General features: G+C 35.6%; 2 protein-coding genes across 9 annotated transcripts in view; one reads left to right on the forward strand and one right to left on the reverse strand.

Annotated features, from left to right (window-relative positions):
* LOC135688242 (DNA ligase 3) overlaps window positions 1-11,008 on the reverse strand; it is a 46,409-nt gene extending 35,401 nt beyond the window's left edge. For 4 of the 7 annotated variants that reach the window (XM_065205014.2, XM_065205009.2, XM_065205008.2 and 1 more), the window contains exons 1-6: window positions 10,895-11,008; window positions 7,747-7,875; window positions 6,780-6,886; window positions 4,075-4,119; window positions 1,199-1,285; window positions 891-970 (exon numbers count right to left, since the gene is read on the reverse strand). In XM_065205014.2, coding sequence (XP_065061086.2) covers window positions 891-970; window positions 1,199-1,285; window positions 4,075-4,119; window positions 6,780-6,886; window positions 7,747-7,873 — 446 coding nt within the window. In that variant the 5' untranslated portion in view covers window positions 7,874-7,875; window positions 10,895-11,008. Of the gene's footprint in view, window positions 1-890; window positions 971-1,198; window positions 1,286-4,074; window positions 4,120-6,779; window positions 6,887-7,317; window positions 7,419-7,746; window positions 7,894-10,894 lie in introns of those variants that run through there. The other 3 variants (XM_065205007.2, XM_065205012.2, XM_089114117.1) reach the window with 3 other exon arrangements.
* The window catches only part of LOC135688246 (uncharacterized), a 30,692-nt gene that overhangs the window by 4,785 nt on the left and 2,177 nt on the right, over window positions 1-23,730 (forward strand). The window contains exons 1-4 of one of the 2 annotated variants that reach the window (XM_065205020.2): window positions 17,275-17,580; window positions 20,760-20,998; window positions 22,000-22,164; window positions 22,821-22,917. In XM_065205020.2, the coding sequence (XP_065061092.1) occupies window positions 20,760-20,998; window positions 22,000-22,164; window positions 22,821-22,917 (501 nt within the window). In that variant the 5' untranslated portion in view covers window positions 17,275-17,580. Of the gene's footprint in view, window positions 1-17,274; window positions 17,581-20,757; window positions 20,999-21,999; window positions 22,165-22,820; window positions 22,918-23,730 lie in introns of those variants that run through there. The other variant, XM_065205019.2, reaches the window with a different exon arrangement.

A 23,730-nucleotide genomic window follows, 5' to 3' on the forward strand; every position in this document is an offset into this window, starting at 1 on the left:
AGGGATATAGAAAACGACAGAATATTGATTCGTTGGTTAGTAATAAAAATGTGCCTAGAGGTTTTGATAAATTTTGGCAAACGATGTCCCAGCAGTTCTTTTTACACTCATTATTAGCAATTAACCCAAAAATATGCCAGAGATCATACAAAGAGCCTTCCTTTTACGCATAAAGCTTGAAAATAAGAAAAAGAAAAGGCGCTTGAAACCCCCCCCCCCCTTAATTGTCTCTAAACTAGAGTTAAAATTTCACCTGATCGAGCATATAAAAGATGCCACGTGTGATAAACCAGAAAACTATAGGCACAATTAAAATTAGATGCGGTTATCATACCACAATACTTTTGAACTGATCGGAAGACCTTGTTGGCACTTACTATAAAACTTAGCAACATCGTTTTGGGCATATTACTATCATATGGTTCACAGCTAAATTTGCATACCCAAATAACCACAAAGCAAAACCAAGTAGTCATTAAGCCCGTATTTACAATCATATACAGCTGCGAAACAGTGATCACAGACAATAGGAATGTATTTCAATAGATTTAGGCCTTTTTCAAGGCTGTTGAGATTCATGTTAATCCGCTCAAAACACCATTTCAAACCCAACATGAGCCTGAAGATCGGTCCGGCATTCGTCATTATTTTCTAAGTAATGCTTGCAAAAATGGTTACAAGAATATAATATAAGATTAATTCAAACCAACGATGGCCCGGCTTGCCTACAGGACTCTCTGACAGTAAAGACAAAGTCATTAGGATAGACGCGGTATAAAGTGTGGAAAAGATTATCAAAAAGCCTCTTTTTATCTGGAGTTTGACGAAACAATACCTAGTGATATTTCAGTGATATCAGCCTAAATATCTATAGCATATTAAATAGCTACCTTTTGGAAATCTTCTTTAATATCGGATATTGTTCATCTTCCTTTGTTAAGGAAACAAGCTGATGTAGTAGTTCATCGACCTATAAAATAAGTAATGATCTTATAAGAAATGAATATTAAACTAATTACGGTATTATGTTCAATTAAGATAAGTTAAAAATACAATATTGTATGAGTTAATATAAAGTATATACATTATATTATAAATTAAATGAATAATACCATAAAATATTTAACAATTAAATACCAGTAATGTGATTAAAACTAAAAGAACGATATCGTATAATACAATAATGTAAGTCACTAACCTCAATGAGTGATAGGGAACTGGTTTTGCAGGGTATGACGCCATTGCTCCTTTTGAAAAAGTCCTTTACAGTTTTTGAAGCATCACCCTATTACATATCAAAGATTTCTTTACAAAAATACAAAATAAAAGGATTTCTATGAAAGAATAAGAAATTTCAAACATAGAAAGATGCCCATGAAACCAGACTATTTAAATCTCCTTGAAACTAATTATTCAAACAGCAGAAAAGCATGCAATGTAGTCAAGGGAAAGAAGGTTCGTTTGGAACGAGAAAAACACCACCAGATGTATGAATAACGTTGCTTGATGGAATTGGACAGCTGGAAGAGTGTGGAAGCCAGATGAAACAGTAGCTCATTGTAGTGAGAGGGGAGATACTCCCCCAGATGGGTGATTAGTAAGGTCGAAATTGCATCTTCGCGCGTTTGAGGTGGGAGCGCCGATCGCAACCAATGAAGGTCTACCACTTTGTGCAACTTCTCACAAAGTTTAGGAAAGGATTAGTGATAGGGGGTCGTGGTTTGCAGATCTAAGTGTGTAGGATTCGAGAGAATGACATGAGGAAATTTTCACTTAGGATGTGGAAATTCCTGGAAATAATCGTAAAATCCCCAGCTCCCTTAGTTTCGAGTGAAGGAGTCATTAGATGTGAGGAAGGACCAGAACACTGTTCGATTGGCATAGCTTCTCGGTGTCCTAAGAAATCCTTCTTTCCATCTAACTGGCAAACTAATTTATATTAGTGCTAAGATATTATCGGCAATGCTTATAATTCGGAAGACAGTCTCATTCTAAGGCTTCTTTACGGAGCCAATGAGCTTACTGTATCTAGGATAACGTCAAGCAACAAATGTGGTACTGTCATGATCTACAATTCTCATACGGTAGTGGGTAGAATATGAGTGGATTTGATATGCCAAAATCAGTAGAAAATAGTTGCCTCTATCATAAGAATGAATACAAGACCATTCATGCAAATAAAGAGTCATTGTCTGTGGAAATGATCAAGCTGTCTATCCGCCGAATATAATCAAAGTCCGTGCAGGTTTTGAGCTTGATCGGGGCTTATGACTGGAGACAGGCATTCTGTAAAGATAATTAATCGCTCGCTTCTAGAGTGGTTGTTCATTACTTTGAGGCAGCCACAGAAATACATGCCAACTCTATAAAGAGTCGGCATGGAGAGTCTGGATGGAGAGTCTGCACCGATATAACTCTAAATGGTTACATACAGGCTACGACTGTGTAGCATGGGTACAATGTACCTTTGAAACCTTTAGTTACCCAAATGTCATATCAAAGGCCCCTTTTAACCACTATCATTTGGGATTATATGGTATCAACCAGATTTCAAGCTTTAGTCCATAGAAAACTCGTTCTCTGCGATAAATTAAGATGACAAAGCTTGGTCATAAATGTAATCTCAGGGACATGGGCACCTGTACTAAAGAGACATTAAAACGAATTCATAAGAAAGCGTACATTTTATTCAAGTGAGGACAATTTCACGGTTACCACAAGAAAATTTAGAATATTAACTGCTTTTATCAGATGTTACTAATTCTAGACGGTTTGCCAAAAAAAGATACGATGCTGAACAGGTTGTAGTGGCTTTTCCACAGGCTATGGGTGCAATAGGCGGAAGATGCCATGGGGCACTTGATTCAGTCAGTCTGGGTGATGGAGAGGTGCTTCCGAATCAATAGATAAACACCCATAGGTATCAGAAAAAGTCTGAATAGACAAAAATAATTATATGAAAGGTTAGTAAAAGCTATATAGCCACAAAAAATGGTCTGTCCATAGAGTTAGGAATGCTGAAAGCATGAATGATAAATACTGACAGCATATATTTCTATAAGAATACTATAAACTTTTTCCAGCCTTGATATTCTTGAAGTATTAATATTTTTGCAAATTTGAAATGTTTTCAGGGGAACATTGCTCGAACTCAAATAGAAAAATAGCCATTCCTTTTGAGAAAACGATTTGTCAATGCCATGTGATGCTCTGGTACAAACATCGCATAACAAACAACTACTGAAAATGAGACACAAATATGCGAGCTGCGGCTGAGAAATGTTCTTATAAGATTCTTAAAAAATTTTATGCTTCTGAGCCTTGACATTCCTCTCAACAATATTTCTATAAAATAAAAACAGTGTACTGAAATAGATAATCTACGTGGTTAATAACATGATAAGAAGAATTATTAGGGTGGTTTTAAGATTGATTGTTACGACCTGAAGTTGATCCAGGCATAAAATGAATGAATGAAGTTAATAGTACATGAATGTGGATTTGAATGAAAGTAATATATTATAGAGAACTGAATGGACTGAAGAATCTTAATGACCATCATAAGAAAAAAGAAATTTCATAAGATTAATTTATACTAATTTCAGTGGGACGGTACTAACACCTCAAAACTATGTTTACGAAATAAAGCAGATATTTGGGGATGAGATAATAAGAGAAAATTGATAGAAAGACCAAAAAGCCCATTCACAAATGCTACGTTCAATGAATGAAAATTTAAAAAATTCGCGGAATGGGATGTGTAAAACCATGCAATTAGAACTGGTTTTGCGTTGGTAGCGATAAAAATACTTACAAATAGGACATTTAATTACAGCTTCATTATGGTTCTTCAAATTTCACAACTGTTTAAAAACATGTTTTCAAAGTGTAACCTAAAAGTATGCAAGCAGCGAAATCAATTATCCAAAGAATAAAAAACAGAAAAGAAACCCTAACAGTTCTATTCAAAATCTCAAACTCCAAATCTCATTTTGGTTCTCCGTCAATTTCTCTTTTGCCTTCCCAGGTAATAAACCATTTCCCTACGGAAACCATGGAGAATAAAGCAATTACCTTTTCTAGGTCCTTCACCATCTCCTCACAGTTGATATTAAACACCTATAGAAGTACAGATTTGTTATCATTTTGCTTGCAACTTGAAGCAGTTATTTTGCTATGGATGAAGAGAGATTGGTAATATCTCAAAAGCTGAGAATTCGAGGAAAATTAATTTGTGGACAAAATATGCAGCAAACAATTTTATTAAATTGAAAATGTTCCACTGCGTTTTTTTGAACTGTCTCACGTTTTCGATTTCCTGATGAATAACTCCCACTTAAAATTCACACCTCGCTTTTATTGCCGCTGATGAGAAATAGCTATACGAAATATATGATTTTAAAGAATATGGAGGAATTCGAATCAATTTGTTAGACAGATTTTGGAGACGTATTTGTAAACTTCAAATGAAAAAAAAAACTGAAGAAGTGTTCCCTAAATATAAATGACATCAGGCGATCGTAGACGACTTTTGGCGACTGGAAACGACTGTAGATGACTATACGAATATTTAACAATGTTACAAGGTGTTAGCCATCGGGCACTTGTAATGTTAAAGGAATATGTATATCCTCAATTGCTACCATAATTCAGGCCGGTTCATTTAATCGAGTAAATCTGACCTGAGGCCACCAGAATTCCCTTTCAAATATAATAAGAAATATGCATTTGTACATAGTGCGAGACAAAGATGCCTTGACAAACAAATGAAACTAAGGCAAGACATCGAAAAGCTATCCTTGGTAGTTATCTTTCAGGCAAATAGTGAAGTTTTATGCCACGTGAAATAATCAAATATAATTTATTTCAAAAGAATTTCTAGTAGGTTTGTGTGCAGTATTTAACAGACATAAAAGATTTTGGAGCTCATTAGCTGACCGCACATAACTTGTAAGTTTTTAATATTACGTTGTCATTGTATACGCGTAATAGGATCGCACAGATCATTTTTCAGCATGTTACATCAACAAACATGATTAGGGAATTATCTACGTCATAACCGTTGTAAAAAGAAACTAGTTCTAGGCGATCCTCTTTATTTTCTAAACTTCAAACGTCTTTGTCAGATCCTTCATATCTACTTTATCTTCAATTTCTTGATTATTTGAAAAAAAATATTAATAACTTGCCAAACTGATGTTCTTTATCAAGACATAACAAGAATGGAGATGCCACCTCTATTTCATTTCAACTCTTTCTCCTCCAAGATCCCGTCTTCAAATTCCCTGCCTTTTCCTCACAAACTATTCGCCTTTATTTTTACTCTTGTAACTTTCATCCCCTTGACACGGCAATATCCCACTAAATATCTCACAAAATAGGACCCTAAGAATCATAACGACCAACAGCATAATTAGTATTCGTGGACGATTGATTAAACAAAATATTGGAAAAAACAACGATGGGAATTTTCCTTTATTTCTGATAAAAATTTCGGTCCCTTATTTTGGGCCACCTAAGATACCTGGCCTTGGCTTTCTAGCCAGAATCTTCTACAGAATGAATGAAGTCATCACTGCATATTTTCAAAGACAACCTTCTAATTTGAAGGGATAATCCTGTTGTTGAATACGTTACCGAAAATTGATGAATGTTTCCCATTAAATCAGGTTTCATATGCAAAAAGAAAGAGCGAATCTTATTAAGCGTCTAATGTATTATGAATTAATTCTCTTATGGTTTTAAAGGAAAGACAAAGGATTTCATGTAATTTAAATTTTCTACTTTGACATCTTTCAACCTTTTGACCTCTAATATATTTGACGGGGAGGGCAGTGCGCAGACATCACTAGATCTAAAACCCTTTGTTTTCAATGGCTGTTTGCCATGACTCTGAACTTTGATGGAAAATGATTAGTGTAAAGGCAGACTCAATATGTTTGCTTTGCCCTCAACTTCTTCATAATCTTTAACGAATAAAAGAAGAGAAAGTAGATGTTATTCTCTTTAAAGTTTGTGTTATCCTGGATAAAGATTTTTCCATCTTCAACTTCAAACTTCTTTTTAAAAACTTTACTCCCTAAAATTTTACTTTCTTGTCCTTTCTTGTCCTTTCTTGTTGTTGTTGTTTGGCACAAAGCAGTTCTTTCGTTCTTATGAGAATCTTTCGGGCGTTACAATGTGTTTCACGGCATACTTTCGTGATGAACTGTAATTAGCTTATTTTATTTGTTATATGAAAAAGATTGCAAAATCATTCATAAGAAAAAACCGTTCTCTTTTTTGCAAAATCAGAATATTTTTCCAGCTGATAGCAAGTATACTTAGAAATAATTTTTTGGCGACTGTGTCTCGACTGATAACTTCAATACGTAAACATTTTCATGATGATGATTTGACACTTTGAATTGCAGACTAGAACGCTACAGTATGTGCAGATCTACCTATGTCGAATCAAGTACTAGGCGAAAAAAAAATACTTTAAAAGTTTGATGGTAGGAGACTCATAAAGTTTGGTAATGAAAAGATTTACATAAAATGAGCTATTAGCAGGACACTTTAGGGAGAGATTAAGTTTGTCTGTCACTCAAACTTAAATGCATTCGAAAGGTGCTAAAGTGGCTTAAGCCATCTCTCAATCAACGATTGGCCTATCAATAGACGTGTGAGTTATATTACCCATTTTGATTAGCCAATTTTTGATTCAGAGATGTGTTGATCTAAATGGGCTGCAGGAGAAAAGCAGAAAGACTTCATTTTATCAAGACTGCAACACTCACCTGGGAGAACAGTTTGACAATTTGCTTGTCTTTGAGGTTGTAAACTCTTTTGTGAACACCTGGAAGAAGCATCTTCACTAGCACAAAAAGTTGATCTTGTGATGCATCTAAAATAGAGCAGAAATTATACTCATCACCCAGGTCATTTTTTTAATTATACAAGCAATGAGCAGGATACCTAAAAATTTTCATCGAATTTATTAAGCATGATATCTCATTTCAGGGGGGGGCGTTGTGCACAATAAAAGTCATATCAATCATCCCTATTTCATGTCACTAGTCATTCTGTTGAGCAAAATTACTACTTTTTTGATTATTCAGTAGAGAGTGCTTAAGGAAGGTCAGTAATGTCGCAAACATGGGGCGATATTACCTTATCAATATAAAACGTATGGGTTTTCAATCAATATAAATCGCATTAACATATAAATTTTTAATAAGTCAACATAAAGGGAGAAAAATAGTCATTAATCATTTGCTTTTTTGGTTACGGTTTTTCGACTTGAAGCATTCCAATTGGGCCTCAGTACAATCTTACCTTTCAGCCCTAATATATCCTCCACAGTATTTAATATTTAAATGCTTGCAAGAAATGTGACAATTCTCGCTTTCTGAAAAAACAAGTTCAACAGATTCTTTGGTCATGGCATCAACTCCAGCTTCTAGATTTGAAAATATAGAAATATCAGTAGGTATGGCGCCCAAAAAGCTTTTATACTGAGAATGAGGCTTGAAACTCTAACATTTTAGGGTTTTCTTGGGGCTTTTGTCCAAGTGTTTCAAATTTCACGGATGGAGAAGTCTCACTAAAGATGCTAGCCTAATGCCTCAAGGTGTTTTAATGCAAGAACAAAAGGATATTCTATCGATTATCTTTTTGAGACTAGCGGTACTGACGTAATATGAGGAAATTGTCCATTACAGCCAAAAATTTCACACACTTTGAAAACAAAACATAATTACTAACCTTTACTAGCCTTTTGCTCCACAAATTGTTTTATGATTTCTGTTTTCATATTATAACTCGGTTCATTTGCGAGCCTTTTACACAACTTCCAGAATTCTTCAAACGAAATTCCGTTGTTGTCGGCCATCTCTGAAGAAACAGTAAAACCTTCGAGTATAAGTATAATTGAAAAATTGAAGTAACCAATTGAAGGAAGAAGAAATGAAATACCAAAGAAAATCTTTCACCGCCTCTTATTGGCAATGAGTGTGTCTAGGAAGTCTTATGTTGACATCGCCATTTCTGGCAGAAATTAATGTATAAATTGACAATGGCTTTGCAAAAAAAGCTCTCAGAAATGCAGAAGCAGTGACAAATCATTTTATATCATCTTTTTCTATGCCTGCCAGCGTTACATTATTGCTGTAAATGACAACTTGCTTCGTCAAGGAATTTAGCGTTACTACCACTATCTTGCCCAAACATCCGCTATATATCCCTCGGTATCTAAAATACCTTAATGCATCTTCTTGTTAGGCCAAGAAATCATTTTTTATTTCAAAACTCCAAAACTGCCTGATTTAAAGTTTTGGTCAACGTAAAGCGTTGAAAATGTTTAAAGAGTTTGACATGTACCAACTAACCTAAAAACCAAAAGGCCTTAAAAGTTATTCTTGCTTATAACATTACCCAAAACAGTTAAAAAGGGGTTTGAAATACAAATTTTTAATTAACAAGTAAATAAACTTGTGCATTATAAAGCAGAAACTGTGTGCAGCTTTACAGGCTAAGCAAGTTCAGTTCTTTTTTCCTTTGAATTTGCAGCATATCTGGCGATAACAAATAGCCATATCAGATGTTAACAAGATTAGAACCATAAAATTGTAAGCTTAAAAAGATTACAAAAGAAACCAAGATGTTTACTCTTGTGATGAGACAAGCAGACCCTGTATGCCAACCACTTTAACCAAAAAGGTCAATGGGATCAAGAATCTAGATGATATCAAAAAATATCTCCACATGCCATAACACACTCTATAGGGATTAAAACTATTTGAAAGTATAGTAGACCTATTGCTTCTCTTTTTGACAGAAATTTATCATCAGTTAAAAAAGGGCTTCTTGTGAGATACGGTACACAACAGCTTACACCCTATAATCTATAAGATAATGAAATATTAAAATGGATTATACAAAAAACAGAAATCGATATCAAGATAAGGACCAAATGCCTTTCAAACAGAGAAGAAAAGAAACAAAGACTGATGGCCCAACTTCACTTAAGAGACAGATAAATTAGGTCTTAATTACATCCCCCTCTGGCAATTTTAACTAAGTGTCTTGCAGGGATAGTAGGAAAATAAAATCTTTAAATCATCTTACAATTTCGAAAATAGAAGTCTTATATTTCAGACAAAACTAGATTTACTTGTAAGAATATTTCGTTTTAGGAATACCAGTGTTATCAACAGTTATAGTAAATTAAAATGAAATGATATGCTAGGCTTTTAAGAATAATTGAGTTGAAGTAGAAATACAAGGTTATAAATAGCCATGAAATCTTAATTTTTTATGAATTCAGATTTTGAACTGCAACCAAAGCTACTTAAAGAACTTTCTACAAGTTCATCTAGTCTCCATTATGAGTGACATTTACAATTTTCAATTCAAACTACATATATCAAAAAAAATATGAACAAAAAAACTAACTAAAAATAAGGTACCTCTAGAAAAATTTGCAGAAAATTTGTTTTTATGTTATTTACATGTTTCAAAGTTTACATGTAGCTGCTGTTGCGTTTTTCAATTAAAATAATATCTTAGTAGTTCTGATGAATTAAAGTGTGGCCTCCATAAAAAGTCTATTGGCAAGTACATTTTGTTCAGAGCTTTCGTAGAGGCTTGAAATTTTGAGTCCAGAGACTTCAGAAAGCCAATCAAAGAGCTTGTTCCACATTGTTTGGAACAAATGGCAGTGCAGGAAAAAGTGCTTGTTGTCTTCATCACCTGGGCATCTTGTCTTCATCTTAATTTGGAACAAATTATTGTACAATTTTAATCTGCCAAATGTTTGAATAGAAGAGTAGAGTGTCATAGCCAGGAATAGAATTTGTTATAGCTTTTTAGATGTATTAAAATAAAATTTAGGTTAAGGAAATTATTACCTGCCTTGTTTATACTGCTAAAAGTTCAGTACTACATGATTTGTTCAATTATATCAAATGGAACTTTCTAATGATCTTCCTTTATAAATTAGTGGGCCTCCCTAAATTTAAATGTGTGTGATTTGGTAGGTTTGAAATAATAAGCCATTGTTCAAGAAAAATAACACAGAACCTCTCTAGCAAGGCACATTTAGAAAAGCAGTATTTAAGACTGGTGATATCATATTGTTTTTCACTCATTGTGGAATATGAAAAAAAGTGTAAAGTGTACTGATATAAAAAATTTTCTGAATAATCCTTGTTTGTGTCTAGCCAGATAAAAAGCAAAATAACATATGAAACTTTAACATAAGAAAATATGAAACTTCCAGCATTAACAGACTCTTTATCATTTAATATTTTTTTTCTCTAAATTTTGCTTAGTGGTTATAGCAAGAAATTAGATTACAAACTAAATCAATTATAAATTTTTATCCCAGGAAGTGTTTTCTTTTGCAGCTAAATCTTTCTTAGTATGAATGAGCATCAATTTTAAGCACGTCGAAAACTGCCATACTCTGTAGACTGAGTGGGCCCCACTTTATTTTATTTTTTACTATAAAAATGATTTAAGTGCTTTAATTACAACCATGCTGTGGAATGATAAAATAGGTAAGGTCGGTCTGGCTTCAGAAAGTCCAATTCCCCTAATTGGGCCAGCCAAATGACAGTGCTAAAATTTGAGTGAAACCATACCGTTTTGAATTCAAAGTCAAAACGTTAAAAAATAGAATATTCAAAATAATTTAGATGTTAAAATTTGCAGTTTGCAGAGAAAACACAGACGTCAGAGCGATGTTTTCAGCGCAACTTTGAAACAGCATTTCGCTCTCACTTAGGCCGAAAACAACAGACCGCTGAAACTTTTTATTTTTTGCAGCTTTGTGCCTATTTTGCTTGAAATTCATGCATTTTTGGAGGCCGATTTAAATATGTAAATAACTTTTGGACAATAAATGTAATACCTTGTCCAGGGATTAGTCGATAACTTCAGACTAGGTGCCACCTTTCCAGATTTACTGTAACCACAGATTCACCGCCATATTTTGTTTATCTGCGAAAGGCATGGGGCGAGCGGGCTGCTAATTCCCATGGTTTTCCGAGAATTTGCAAAGGAAGCCAGGATTTGGAAATAAACAACAGTGTTGAATTTCCGCGAACGTCATCAAACCATTTCATGAAGCATGTCAGTTCGTCTGGAAATCATGCCAGGGTTTGCACAAGATTTTTCGGATTTTTTCAGGACATTCCAAAAAACCTGCTCGAATTTACATTAGTTCTAAATCAAATCGTGCTTAAAATCAACAGCGATTTCAGTGATTCAAGTGTACACGCTTTTTTATAAGGAACCACTTTATAAGGAACTTACATTTAGAAGGCCGAAATATTTAAAGAACTTATACTAGTAAAAACGAAATCCCCTAAGGAACTTTTCGATTTGAAATTTTTTTAATAACGGCAAGCATCAAGAACTAAAATGCTGGTTGCATTCATTTGCAGCCAGTACTCGCATGGATTGTTTGCTACTCGTGTGTCAAGTGCTTCATTAAGTAGTTTCCGCATGTGCTGTCTCGCCCCTCTCTCTAGTAAATGTAAGGGCTTATTTAATCGAAACAAATTAAGGAACTATTAAGGAACTTTTGGTACTATAATTTGATGATTTGAGGTCTACGAATAAGGAACTTTTGGAACTATGCCTTATATGAGGTAGTTTCCTTATAAATAAGCGTGTATGGTTCAACTACAGCCAAATGTTTTTAGCTTCGTAATTGTCAGGAACAATAGATAAGAGCAATGGCTTATTGTTTTAAGAATGGAAGATCACTGGGGCCACGTTAAAAAAGGCCCTTCCCAGTTAAGGAATAATTAATGGGACAGTTGACCCTTTGAAAATTGGGTCCTTCACTTGGCACTTGCCGTTGGCTCAGGGAGGAGTGGTCAAACTCCAAACCGTTCGGTTCCGAGCCAACTCGTTCTATTATTGAAGGACACTTTTTATGTTCTGAAGAAAAGATTTCTTGTTTATCAAAAATCACCCAACCATTTAAAGCAATGCATTTATTTATTTTAATTATATTTTACTTTCTGTCACTTACTTAAGCATTTTCAGGACGAAGTTACCTCTGCTTGAGCAAACAATAAACCACTCTGAAATTTCAGCTTCAGCTATAGAATCAATTTTTATATTGTTCAGACCAAACAAATCCTTTCGCACCGTCAATTCTAAGATAAAAACCATGCTAGCAGCATCAGAATACTGCTTTCATAGGTGCCTCGTGCGAGGTAATGCTATGGAATTATGGCAAGATGTACAACTTAAGCCATAAATCTAATTATTAAGACAGACAGCCTGTAACAAGAAATAGTTTACAATGTCAAATCAATGTCAAACTGGTTGACTCTGATAGAAAAGTTTGTCATTTCATCATTTTGTTTACTATATCATCTTACGCCACAATCAGCTGTTCAGTTGCTTCAGCTCATCATCTAGCCCTGAAGCAAAAATTGTTGATGACTTTTCCACTCATTTATTCGTTCACTGTATCTATTTCGTATGCATATCCTTTATAGGGGATCCATTCCCTAGTACACACTTGTTTTGAACCAATAGGACTGGTGTCAGAATTTTATCGGCAGTTCTGACAATAGTGCATGCAAAGCTGTCTTTATGGAAAGTAAAAAATTTTCCCTTTTATTGTTCAACTTCTCAAGCAAATACCCTTTAATATCGAACTATAACTGTAAGAGACAGATGGGTGCTTAAACATTTACAATATCTGACAAACAAAAAATGTACGTGATAATCTGCCAAACGCGAAATAAGAAATTTATCTATTTGAAAGGCTTTAGGCAAGGACGCCTGAGCCGGCGCATTTGATTCGTTTTACAATTGTATTGGAACAATTTGCGTGGAAAATAAAGAACAACTGTCTTTCACAGAACAGGATGACATATATTCCCCCAAGGCAGTGATGTTACATATTTGAATGGTCATATATTACTGGTCATTTCCTTGAACTCAAATCTTTGTTTGCAATATCCGCTGAGTAAAATGCAACCCATATTACTTATGTTGTTTTGGATGTGTTGCATCCTAATGTCTTGAACAAGGGAAAATCTTTGCTTTTTTGAGACTTTACGTCGTGCAACGGTATTTTGTGACCTACAAAGTGACATTTGTTTATTTGAAGTTAGCGACACGACAATCAAGCGAGTTGAAGCATCATTCTTTACCCGTGCATTTAAGCATCATTCTCTCCATCATTCTATATAGATAAGCATTGCACCCTTTTGCATAGAAATTTTTACAGAGCCTCGACATTCTCCATTATTTTTCTGGCGCAAGGCTGCTCTTTCTAAATGTTCTTGAGCGACATGTCTAATGTAAATTCGCCTGAAGATCAAATAAAATAATTCAAATCTTTATTTATATATTGCTTCATCATGAAAGATTTTCTTAAAAAACTAAAAAAAGGCATCCAAGTCTTAATGAATTCTAACTTGCGTTATTCTAATTTTGTTTAGAAGTTCAGGGATTTTCATCTTTTTTTCTAAAGACTTATTCTTATGAGAAAATGCGTTTCGAATTAAGCAATATGAAAATTTATATGGAACCATTGAAAGGCCCAGGCCCTTAATCACTGAGTATAGTACCCACAGTGCCCGCTGTTAAAAAGTATTATAGTTCATGTATGTATGTATGTATGTTTATATAAAATTCTTTAACGTGAATAACAGGGCTAAGTCAAAAACCTGTTCACAGCCTGTTCACAAATTTATGTCTTCCGATCTATGTGTATACATCAGGTAAATCATAAAAAAAGATGAGCAGATTTCTTAAATCTTTTCATGGCCGAAGCTAGTATTGTTGGGCTGGTACCCCTTCCAAAAAATTTTATAAACCTTGGCTGCCGAAGAAAAATTTCTTTCGTTACGATTGTTGACGAACAATGATGCCCCAATTATTCAATCTTTCCTAAGGTAAACGCCTTTTTTTGAGAACGAGTCTTATAAGAAACACCAGGCTGAGATTTGCCCGAAAATAAGAACAACATAAAAAACAAGGCAGGCTGAAATTCGACAAAACTCAAGAAATAAAATACCAGCAAAATTGCAAAAAAGAATAGCAACAGAACAACAGGGAGCGGCCAGCAAAATAGCATTAGAAAACAACAGTTTCAGTGACAACCTTACAAAAATTGACATCGTTATACAGTGCCTTCAGAACGAAATTCATATTGGGGAGGTTGCCCTTTGTATTCCTGCTCATTCCGTATACTGTTATAAAGGAAATAAGCTACGGTTTGACAAGTATTTGGGGGCTCCAGCCCCCTAGCCCCCGGGTCCCGAAGACCCTATTATATCAAATATTTTTCCCTTGCTGAAGATAAAACTGCAGGTACAAGTGCGACATCCCGGAAATTCGATTACAGAAATAAGAAACAAGATAGGAAACACATGATAAGAAACGCCGGGCTGAAACTTGAGCCAAGTGTCATAAAAAGCGTGTACTTTGATTAATACTGACTGGAGTATGCACTTTTCAGATCTGAGTTATTGTTATGAATGAGGGTTTGGGAAGCCTCCTGCCAAAACTGATAAAAGAGATGAACCAATCATTGTTACTTTCTTCATGAGATTTGTTGAGCAAGCAATTTCAGCACAAGTTCTCATGTTTTCAACAGACGTTGCTAATCAGCTGTTAAATATAAGCATAAGTGCGAGTCATACTGCAGCAATGTTTAAAAAAAGTTTGAAGTTTAATGAGATGCATGCAAGAAAATGGGGATCTGACTTAATTTGAAGAGTTGTAAATGAGATATAAACTATTTTCAGAAGAAATTCTGGATTCTATAAAAATTCGATCAGCAGCTGCCTCAGTTCCGTTGAAGGTTATTTTTTCTCAAATGATATACATGCAAAAATATGACACGGATTTATATGGAGCTCAAAGAAATTTTTTTAAGAAATCCAATGATTGTTAGTTCAAGGTAATGTGTCACCATAGATCAAGCGTTCACTCTGAGCTCTTTTCGTTTTGCTAAAAAGCAACTTTAACCAAAGACTTTGCTCCAGTCTGTTTCGTAAAACTGTTACAATGCATAATACAATCTTTGATCCTTGGTCCCAATGACCTTATTCACGCAATGCATTCATGAAAACTGTTATTCATTTCGGAGGAATTATCGGTGGAGACAGTAAATCATTTTTATAGGCAAGCATTGATCATGGCTGCAAAATGTGTCTTTCGATTTTTCGCCGTTAAAGCTGGACTTTATCAGAGAAAATACTCTGGCGCTTGTATGATTAGCAAAATTAGATTAGTTTATAACTAAACTCAAATTTTCAAGATTCATGTGTTGCACCCAATGAGGTGAATTCCGTCATTGGTTTCACCTAACATGGAAATACATCTAGGAGTTTAATACCTGTTAAAGTGATAGTTTTTCAAATACACGCTTTTTCTTACAAAACACACTTCGTAAGAATAACCGGCAGTCGAAAAAATAAAGAAGAGTGTAAGAGTATGAGCAGCCTATTGTCAAAAATTAGAAGAAAGAATCGATGTGTTCTGTGAATAACTAAAAAGCTAATAAACGCCAACAAAATAATTTAAAACTTACTTCACGATGTCCATACTAAACCTACAAAAACCCTAGATCATTAATGAAAATTTTGCATAATCTGCAGATGCAAATATTTCCATGCCATAATTTTATTTTTCATTTGAACTCAACTAGTGTGTTGGAATCTTTAATTTCCCTTGGTAATGAGGGCCACAAATTGTGACCTCTGTACTGAATATTCTCTATCCCGTATGATATTGTCTTCATTTTTGGCAACGGCAAATGATTTTCACTTCTCAGATTATATTAAATATCTCTCTCAGTAAAAATGTTTTTCATAAATGTTGGATTTAGATTGTTTTTCGTTTGAATATTTCAATCATTAGCAGTTGCAGATTGTGCTGATGAATAGTTCCATATTTTTTCTTCAACTCGGCTAGCTCTGATTCATAAAACTCTATCATGAAACATCTGATTCATAAAACTCTACCATACAAGTGGACAATAATTAAATTGCGACCTGATGAAAATATTCATTAAGATTTCATATGTCACTGTTGAATTGATTAAAAAAATGTCATGTGATACTGTTGTTTAGTAGTCTTGGAACATTAAAAGTATGCGATTGTAGAAACATGAATGTCGAAATAAGATCAATATTAAGAAGAATCGTGCCGCAAAATATCAAGAATTTAAGAACATCCAGCTTCGGTCAAAATTATCTGGTTCTAATTAAAGGTGTACAATGCAGAACGAGGTGTAAAACACTCCATAGAAATTTCATTCACCGTCGGTTGATAGCCTAATGTGTTGTCTCAAAATCCCTAGAAATCATTTTGTTTTGTTGGAAGTCTCTTACGTGAAATGCCCCTCGCTGCAGAATTTGTTTTGCTTTGCTTAGCAAATGCTCCCAGTAACCAGTGGCGTCGCCAGCCTGAAAAACTTGGTTGGACAAAAAAGTTTCTCGATCCCCCTTTAAGACCCTCTAAAAACGTGGGAAACCCCCTGTTGGTAATTTTGATCTACTTCAAAAACCACAAGCAACTTCCCTAACAGGAATTTTTGTAACGAGAACTTTCTTGCAGGAACGAAAATTGAAATCGATCTGACCATCCTCCACCCTCCACCCCCCCCCCCCCCCAACCCAAAAGGTTTTTTGAGGGATTTCAAGAAACTAGAAAATTGACCTCTGGGAAAATTGGGGTGGACATGTCCAGCCCAGTACAACACACGACGACGCATCTGCCCGTAAACATTACCCAAGCTGCATAATACAATATGCGCAAAGGGGATAATCAGAAATGTCACTACTGCCCAGTTTGAAAAGTACTTCAACTATACGATAGTGCTAACATAAACGATTAGAAGATTTGAAATTGTCATATGAAATTGTTAGTGAGGAAAAATTAAATACTGAAGGACATGTAGAAATAACTCAGAGGAGCTTTCGAGCTACGCGCCCTTTTGTGTTCCTACAGGTTGTATTGTATATATTTTAAGAAAGTATGGATGTTCTCGACGTGTTCTCACGTATACACAGCGTGGACAATTCAAGTTTGTGCGCTGAATGCAAATCTCTGTTTTCTGATCATCTCTTGTAGTAGAACTTTTCCCCAAAATAAATTGCAAATAAAGAAATGTGATAGCAAATATGAGCGTGCAAAGTTAACTCGAATAATCGCGAAGACAATCAAATACACACAAACAAACACAGTTTTAGCTGACCCCCTGAATGGGCGTGTTTGCTTGTTCTTTTGCGCGCGTGATTTAACGCAGACGACTAACCTCACGATAAAAACTCACCAGCAATTACGTCGAATCACTAACATGTCAATCAAAATAAACACAAGATAGAAATTGTCTGGAAACATTTAACTTGGCGCATTGCCCAGCTCTACTGGCTTGTATAAAAAGACGCGTTCTCCCAAATAGTCTCAGATATTGTGACATGCTAAACTTGAGGTGCAGCTGATAAAATCGTAGACCGGGAAACATCGAAATTTGCTGGACTTTATCGAAGAAAGACGCACATTAACCCGTGGATTTTAGCATATCTGTTTAGCAGAGCAACACGTCATAGAAAGGTAATCGCACTATGTTTTACGTTCTTGCTCACGGAGATGCTGTGAGCTTTTTCTTGCATGTTTATGTTTGTTTACTTACCTTCCTTGTGCATAATAACAAGAATGTGAAGTATACTGTGCAACGACATTTCGAATATAGTTTTGTTTAGCAAACTTGTATCATTTCATTACTGGAATAATTATCTGCATCATTTTGCGGCCGCTGCCATTAACTCTTTCATGTAAACAAATTTATAAACCAAACATGCAAGTTCTTAAATTATCGTCAAGATTTTCCACAATGAGATGCATGACGTTTTTTGCCAAACATATTGATTCGAAAATTTGGTCTTTAGACACATGAAACTTCGAACACAGTTGTTCATCAATCGTCAAGCCAGTTGACTTTTCTTGTTCAAATTTTGGACGTTACTTATTCAATTGCAAATTTTTTGGGTCAAAATTTCCGTCTCCCTCTTTCCGAAGAGCGATGCAATTTTGCATATTGGGTACGCGATTTCCATCGAAATAGAATGGTTTTTAAAACACAACAGGATTCCATCTAAGGTGTGCGAGATTTCCATGGGCTGGTTTGCCCCATCGCCTCTTCCATTCTTGAAATAAGTCGAATCTTGTTTTATTTATAAACTTTTCATTAATGGCTCAAAATATCGAGGAATTAAAAATATCCTTCAACCATATTTTGTTTTCATAAATGCGATTTCAGTAAAAACGCAACCTATTGACTGATTGTAGGGGGAGTGGTCGAAAAAGTGAATATCGGGAAGCTAACGCCACTGAGAGCCCCCACGCTCCCGCGTCTCTGGAGTGAATTGGTAATGACGCACGCTTTAATCTCAGAATAAATAAACTTGTTGAAAATGGACATGAAAAGAACAGCATAACTCAGCCCCTAGACTTTTTTTATACCTGCTTGTAGTTGATATTTTAACTAAAAGTTCCTTTGTTTTTCGCAAAAGCCGCTTTCTGGCTAACCTGGGTCATTTCGTGCTTAAAAAGAGCGTTACCAGTCTGGGGTGGCGGGGGCATTCAAATTAGCATGACGCCTGTCTTAATTTCTGATTTCTCAGGAAGATCTTAAGTGCGGCTTTCCGCTTTTCAGATGAAAGTATAAGAACATAAATTTAGCATTAGGTTTAGTTGTAATCACCCTTAAAACCCTTTGTCGTTCTAATTTTTCCTCAATTGCTGGAGGTTATTGAGACGAGGTCATAACATCGAGTGTGTAGAATGAGATTAAAGTCTATTCTGGAGTCCAGTTCAATCTAAGCCTCGAGGCACTTTCGATAAGAGTGAAATTTTGTTTAAAAGCGATTCTATTAATTGTAAAAAAGTTTTATTCATAACAAAGAACTTCACAAATGTAATATGAAAACCAAATGGTCAGTCACGGCCATAGGATGGTCAGAGTCCAGAAAGGTTGTTAACCTTCCTCCGGCCAAGAAAATCGTACTATAAAATCTTCCTCATTTAAATGGGTTAAAAATGGGCGTGGTCGGAAAACGGGATACACTGGAAATTTTTTTTCGATTATAAATATTTCTATAAACCGGTGGTAAGCAAAATTCTTTTATCAATTAATAAAAAATCGTTCAATTCAAATATTTTCATTATAAAACGTTAATGCCTAAATTTCACAGTGCAAACTTGTTCAGCAAACATATTCATACTTAAAAACAGGAGGTTTTTAAAAGTCAGTTCTGATTTTTTTATTTTTTATGGCTGTTTTTTTTTTAATTTTAAGGGCTATAAAGATTTTCAAATTTTTGGGTGCCTTCTTCAATTTCTCTTTGTTTCTACAACCATTCTCCGGCCAGTGGCCGTGGGGCCGTGGGGCCGTGGGGCCGTGGGGCCGTGGGGCCGTGGGGCCATCTGACGGTGGTCAATCAAAGGGCCAAAGGCTACCCAAGAAACAAAGATGCCGTTTAGTTCGACGAGATACCCAACATTATGTTGTAAACCCCGTTTTTTTAAAAATTCTCGTTAACCTGCCCTCGAAATGCACCATCTTTGGTACTTCTCGCGTATTGTTAACCTATCGGGCTTGAATGGTACCTTTACGCAAGATCTGAAATCATTTTTACAAACTGCGGGAATCTGGATTTTCACGAAAAAAACGTTTTCCCTTCTAAGGAAGTATTTTACCTCATATCTAAATATATATCCAAATAAAAGTGTTGAAGTCCATTGAGACTTTAATTGAGACGAATCTTCGATATCTGGTAGCGCCCAACATAGAAATCAGTGCAGAAATGCAGTCATATAAAGGTCCTATATAATAACTAGAGTAACTAACAGCGGTCTTAATTGGTATTAGATGGGATAATGTGCCTGTCAGAGAGTGTAGGAGCTTGAGCGCGTACCAAACAAAAATGCAGGGACCTTTTTAACATCCTGATTAAAAAATTTTGACTCTAACGTTTCGACCCATTATCATGTTGCAAATGTTGCAATATGCTGGATAAGCTTTATCTGCCATCTGATCTTACTTCCTGGTCATCTTGAAGGATTTTTGCGCCATTTAAAGAATGATTGTCTTTATTTTAATCGCCTTACGCGTGACAGAATGTGCTTGTGAGCCTGTTTGGATTTCAAGCTTGAAAAATAACTTTACCGTGATTCAGCTCTGATTCTTCTATTCAAACAACATCACACTGCAAATAACCAGGGATAATCCTTCGTTGATCAGACGATTTTTTATTGATAAAGTTGATCTCATTTCATTCAAAGCATCCTGCAGGAGGTATAAGCTACTCCTGTTCAATGAGGGTCAATGTCGTTATCTCTACTGTTTTTTATCTTCTAGTCATAGAAACTTTCCATAGAGTACACTTTTAAAGGTTGTTAGAGGTAGGTCCATCGCTATAGTTGGGTGTGTGGGGTGTGACACCCCCTAAAAAATTCAATTGCAAAAGCGGTGAGTTTTTTGCCATCTATAGCTGCTTAGTCAGCAGAATTCCATACTTGCCAGCAAATAAAGGATGGCTCACCCACTTTATTGGTAAATGGGACTTGAAAATCCCCCGTGAGCATAATAACTAGCGACGGGCCTGGAGAAAGGGGTAACCTGTAGAGAGAACCCTTAAATACGTTAATGTTGAGATGAAACTATACTTGCTATCACTATAGACTAAAAAGACGTATGTAGCAATTTTTTATGAATGATAATTTTTTTAGAGATGCCGTCACAAATCAACTTCCCCGTTCTCCTAAGTATTGCAGTCACTGTCTTGTCAACATTTGCTGCCTCGTATTGGTTGCCACAGCAAGACACTTTGGAGGATGCTGACGATTTTTGTTCCACTGGCCCCCCTGGGAACTACTGCCAAAAGGGCCTGGTCGGGTATTATGACTGTCTAATCAACCCGACCACGGGAACATACAACAATAAAACATATGAATGCAAGGAAGGGACAAGGTATGTACTAAAATTACATCATAGATTGGTGCCAAAAATCAAATATCTCAACTGTCTGCCTCATCAGGCCTAATGTTAATCAAGCGAAGGGGAATTACTCTTGCAAATAACGCACGAGATTTCCATGAAAACAGAAGGATATTCAGTTCTGATAAAACAATGGAGTTTCGACCCAAGGTATACAAGATTTCCATGGAGTGAGTTGCCCTGATTATCCAGTACTTTTCGGCTGTTATTAAGGGCCTGTTTACATGGAGGCGAGTTTCCCGGCTAGCCGAGTTTCCCGACATGCATAGGGAATTAACAGTTTCTTACTTCACCGTTTATCGCCAGCGATTGGAATTTCTGATTTCTTGTGACTGAATAAGTGATGTGATGCAGGAATAGTGATGCAGGAAACAGATTAAATCCTTGATTACTTATTCATGCGATTAAGGTTAATATATCAAACTTAATATTTAAACTTAAGTGTAGACTGATGATTTTTATGGTAAAAAATGCAAAATCGCTATCTCAGGTGACAAAATCGTTACTGTGGACTGGACACAGTAGTGGTCTGTAAAATTCTAAGGATATTTTGCGGGTTGGTAAAAAAACAATTTTTTAAACAAGAAATGGGTCGGTTTGAAACCTGATTCGTGTAAAAAGACAAAATTTTATTAGAAGATTTAAATGATAACTAATAATTCGTAGTTCAATGATAATATATTTGTATTGTAATTGTATTTGTTGCTACCTAGCATCCGAAGGTAGTTTTTAGGACACTGAGAAGCTTATGCTTATCGAGCAGTGTCCTGGTCCTTCCTTTCGATGTGACCACACCTCGTGATTCCTGCGCCTGGAATTACAGAGAGCTGGCGACTCTCCCCACTCTGGGTGAAAGTTTGGTCATGTCAGGGACTCGAGCCCTTGGGTCTGTAGTCAGCGCCGCTAACAACTGAGCCATCCTCGCACACCTCTCAATGATAATGTCTCAAATTCTAACTTAAATTTTTCCTTAGATGTGCCTGCTTCGATGGGCCTGCTTGTCCAGAGAGCCTTGAAAACCCATGTCAACCATTCGAAGTTCCGCCGAAGTTTCCAACATCCTACTTAATGACATATACAGGCGAAAAGCAAACATGTAATCCAATGGGATGCGTCACCACAACATTTTCAGGCATCAGGTTTGCATTTCACGAAAATTCATTTTAAAATATTGATTTTATGTTTGTGACTTTTTCTACCTTTCATTAGAGGTGTTTCATTGTTTCAGTTTTTCATTCAATTTATTTCATATTTTATTTTATGGTAATTAATATCGGTGATAAATATGCATTTTACGTTCTTAGCTTATAATTATTTGTTTAACGTTAGTGAAACAAGGCTTAATCAATCTTAAACAGGATTTGCCCTTTAACCAGGAATTGCTAGAAATTTCTAGGCATGGCGTAGATTCTTTTTTACAATCCTGACTAAAGCTTTTGTTCCTAAGCCCCTAAACACATGTAATGTTGCATGGATATGTTGTCTAGTCTAGCATAAAGTTTAGTATCAAAGGCCATTCCCTTCTTCCATTGGAAGTTAGAGCGTGTACATGGGGTGCAAAAATGATAGTGAAAAATTTTTGGCGGTACAGAACTTGAAAATGGCTTTGAAAAAAGCAAACATTTCACGACATACTAAAAGCTTTTTCGTTTGACACTGCTCAGCGCATAAAACGTCAGAATAAGAGTCCGAAAGAACACGATGAAAAATATACCCAGTTGTGGATTTAATAGGTTCATATTTTCTCACAAGGTTCCAAAGAGCTTTCCTAATTCCTAATTGTTTACGGTTATAGGTATCAAGACACAAAGGCCAATGGAAGATTCCGGGAGGATATTTTGGGTTCAGATGGAATCGACACGACAATGCTGATTTTCTCAGGCGTTGCACAGGTATGGTAATAGGACGATCTAACCCAGCATATGAATTTAGCCACTTCTGTCTTCTCGCGACTAAAATTAAAAAATTACTTATTAGCGATATCTTAAAGAGCTATGAATTTTTTCATATCATCCACATCACATTATACCAGGGGCGTGGTAGGAATATTCATGGGCCGGGAAAATCATGATAATGAGTGTCGCGGAGGCAGCGTAGGACTTTATTTCACTAGTTTTTTCTCGCAAATCTGATGTTACAAATCATAAAAGCTTAAAGGGAAGAAAAATCCAAGGGGCTCACATAAAAAAGTTTTAAGGGGCCTACCAGGAAATTTACCGACTCCCGGTGGGTCATCACGCCCAAGCTTTAAACTATTCCAGCATTTCCCATAGACCTTTTATCTTTTCTTAAAAGCTCCTTTTAGAGACCCTTTGTAGGCTCTGAATTCAAGCAGGCAAAAATAAAAGAGTAGTCAAATGGAAAGCTATCCTTCAAAAGCTGAAAATATTTTTGACATTGATCTAAGGTCTGTAAATTTGTATTGTGTACCTTTTATTCGTTCTTGTTTCTTCCAACTTTCTCCAGAAGGTAATATGCATTTGTATTCATGATAAAAAAGCACTGGTTGCTTAATCGTTCAGTTGACTTAATGCATCCTCTCTTAATTGAACATATGCAAAATTACTCTTCGCCTGTCATGAAATTGGCTTTATCAGAAGAGAGTGGAGAAGGCTCGAGGAGACCTTCAAATATTATCTAAATCATCTCTTTAAAATGTTCCTGCATCTGTTGTTGAATTTAGATTGATTATTTTCGCATCATAT

The sequence above is a fragment of the Rhopilema esculentum genome, chromosome 19 (assembly GCF_057945365.1).
Source record: "Rhopilema esculentum isolate cy_ngs chromosome 19, ASM5794536v1, whole genome shotgun sequence".
Classification (NCBI taxonomy): domain Eukaryota; kingdom Metazoa; phylum Cnidaria; class Scyphozoa; order Rhizostomeae; family Rhizostomatidae; genus Rhopilema; species Rhopilema esculentum.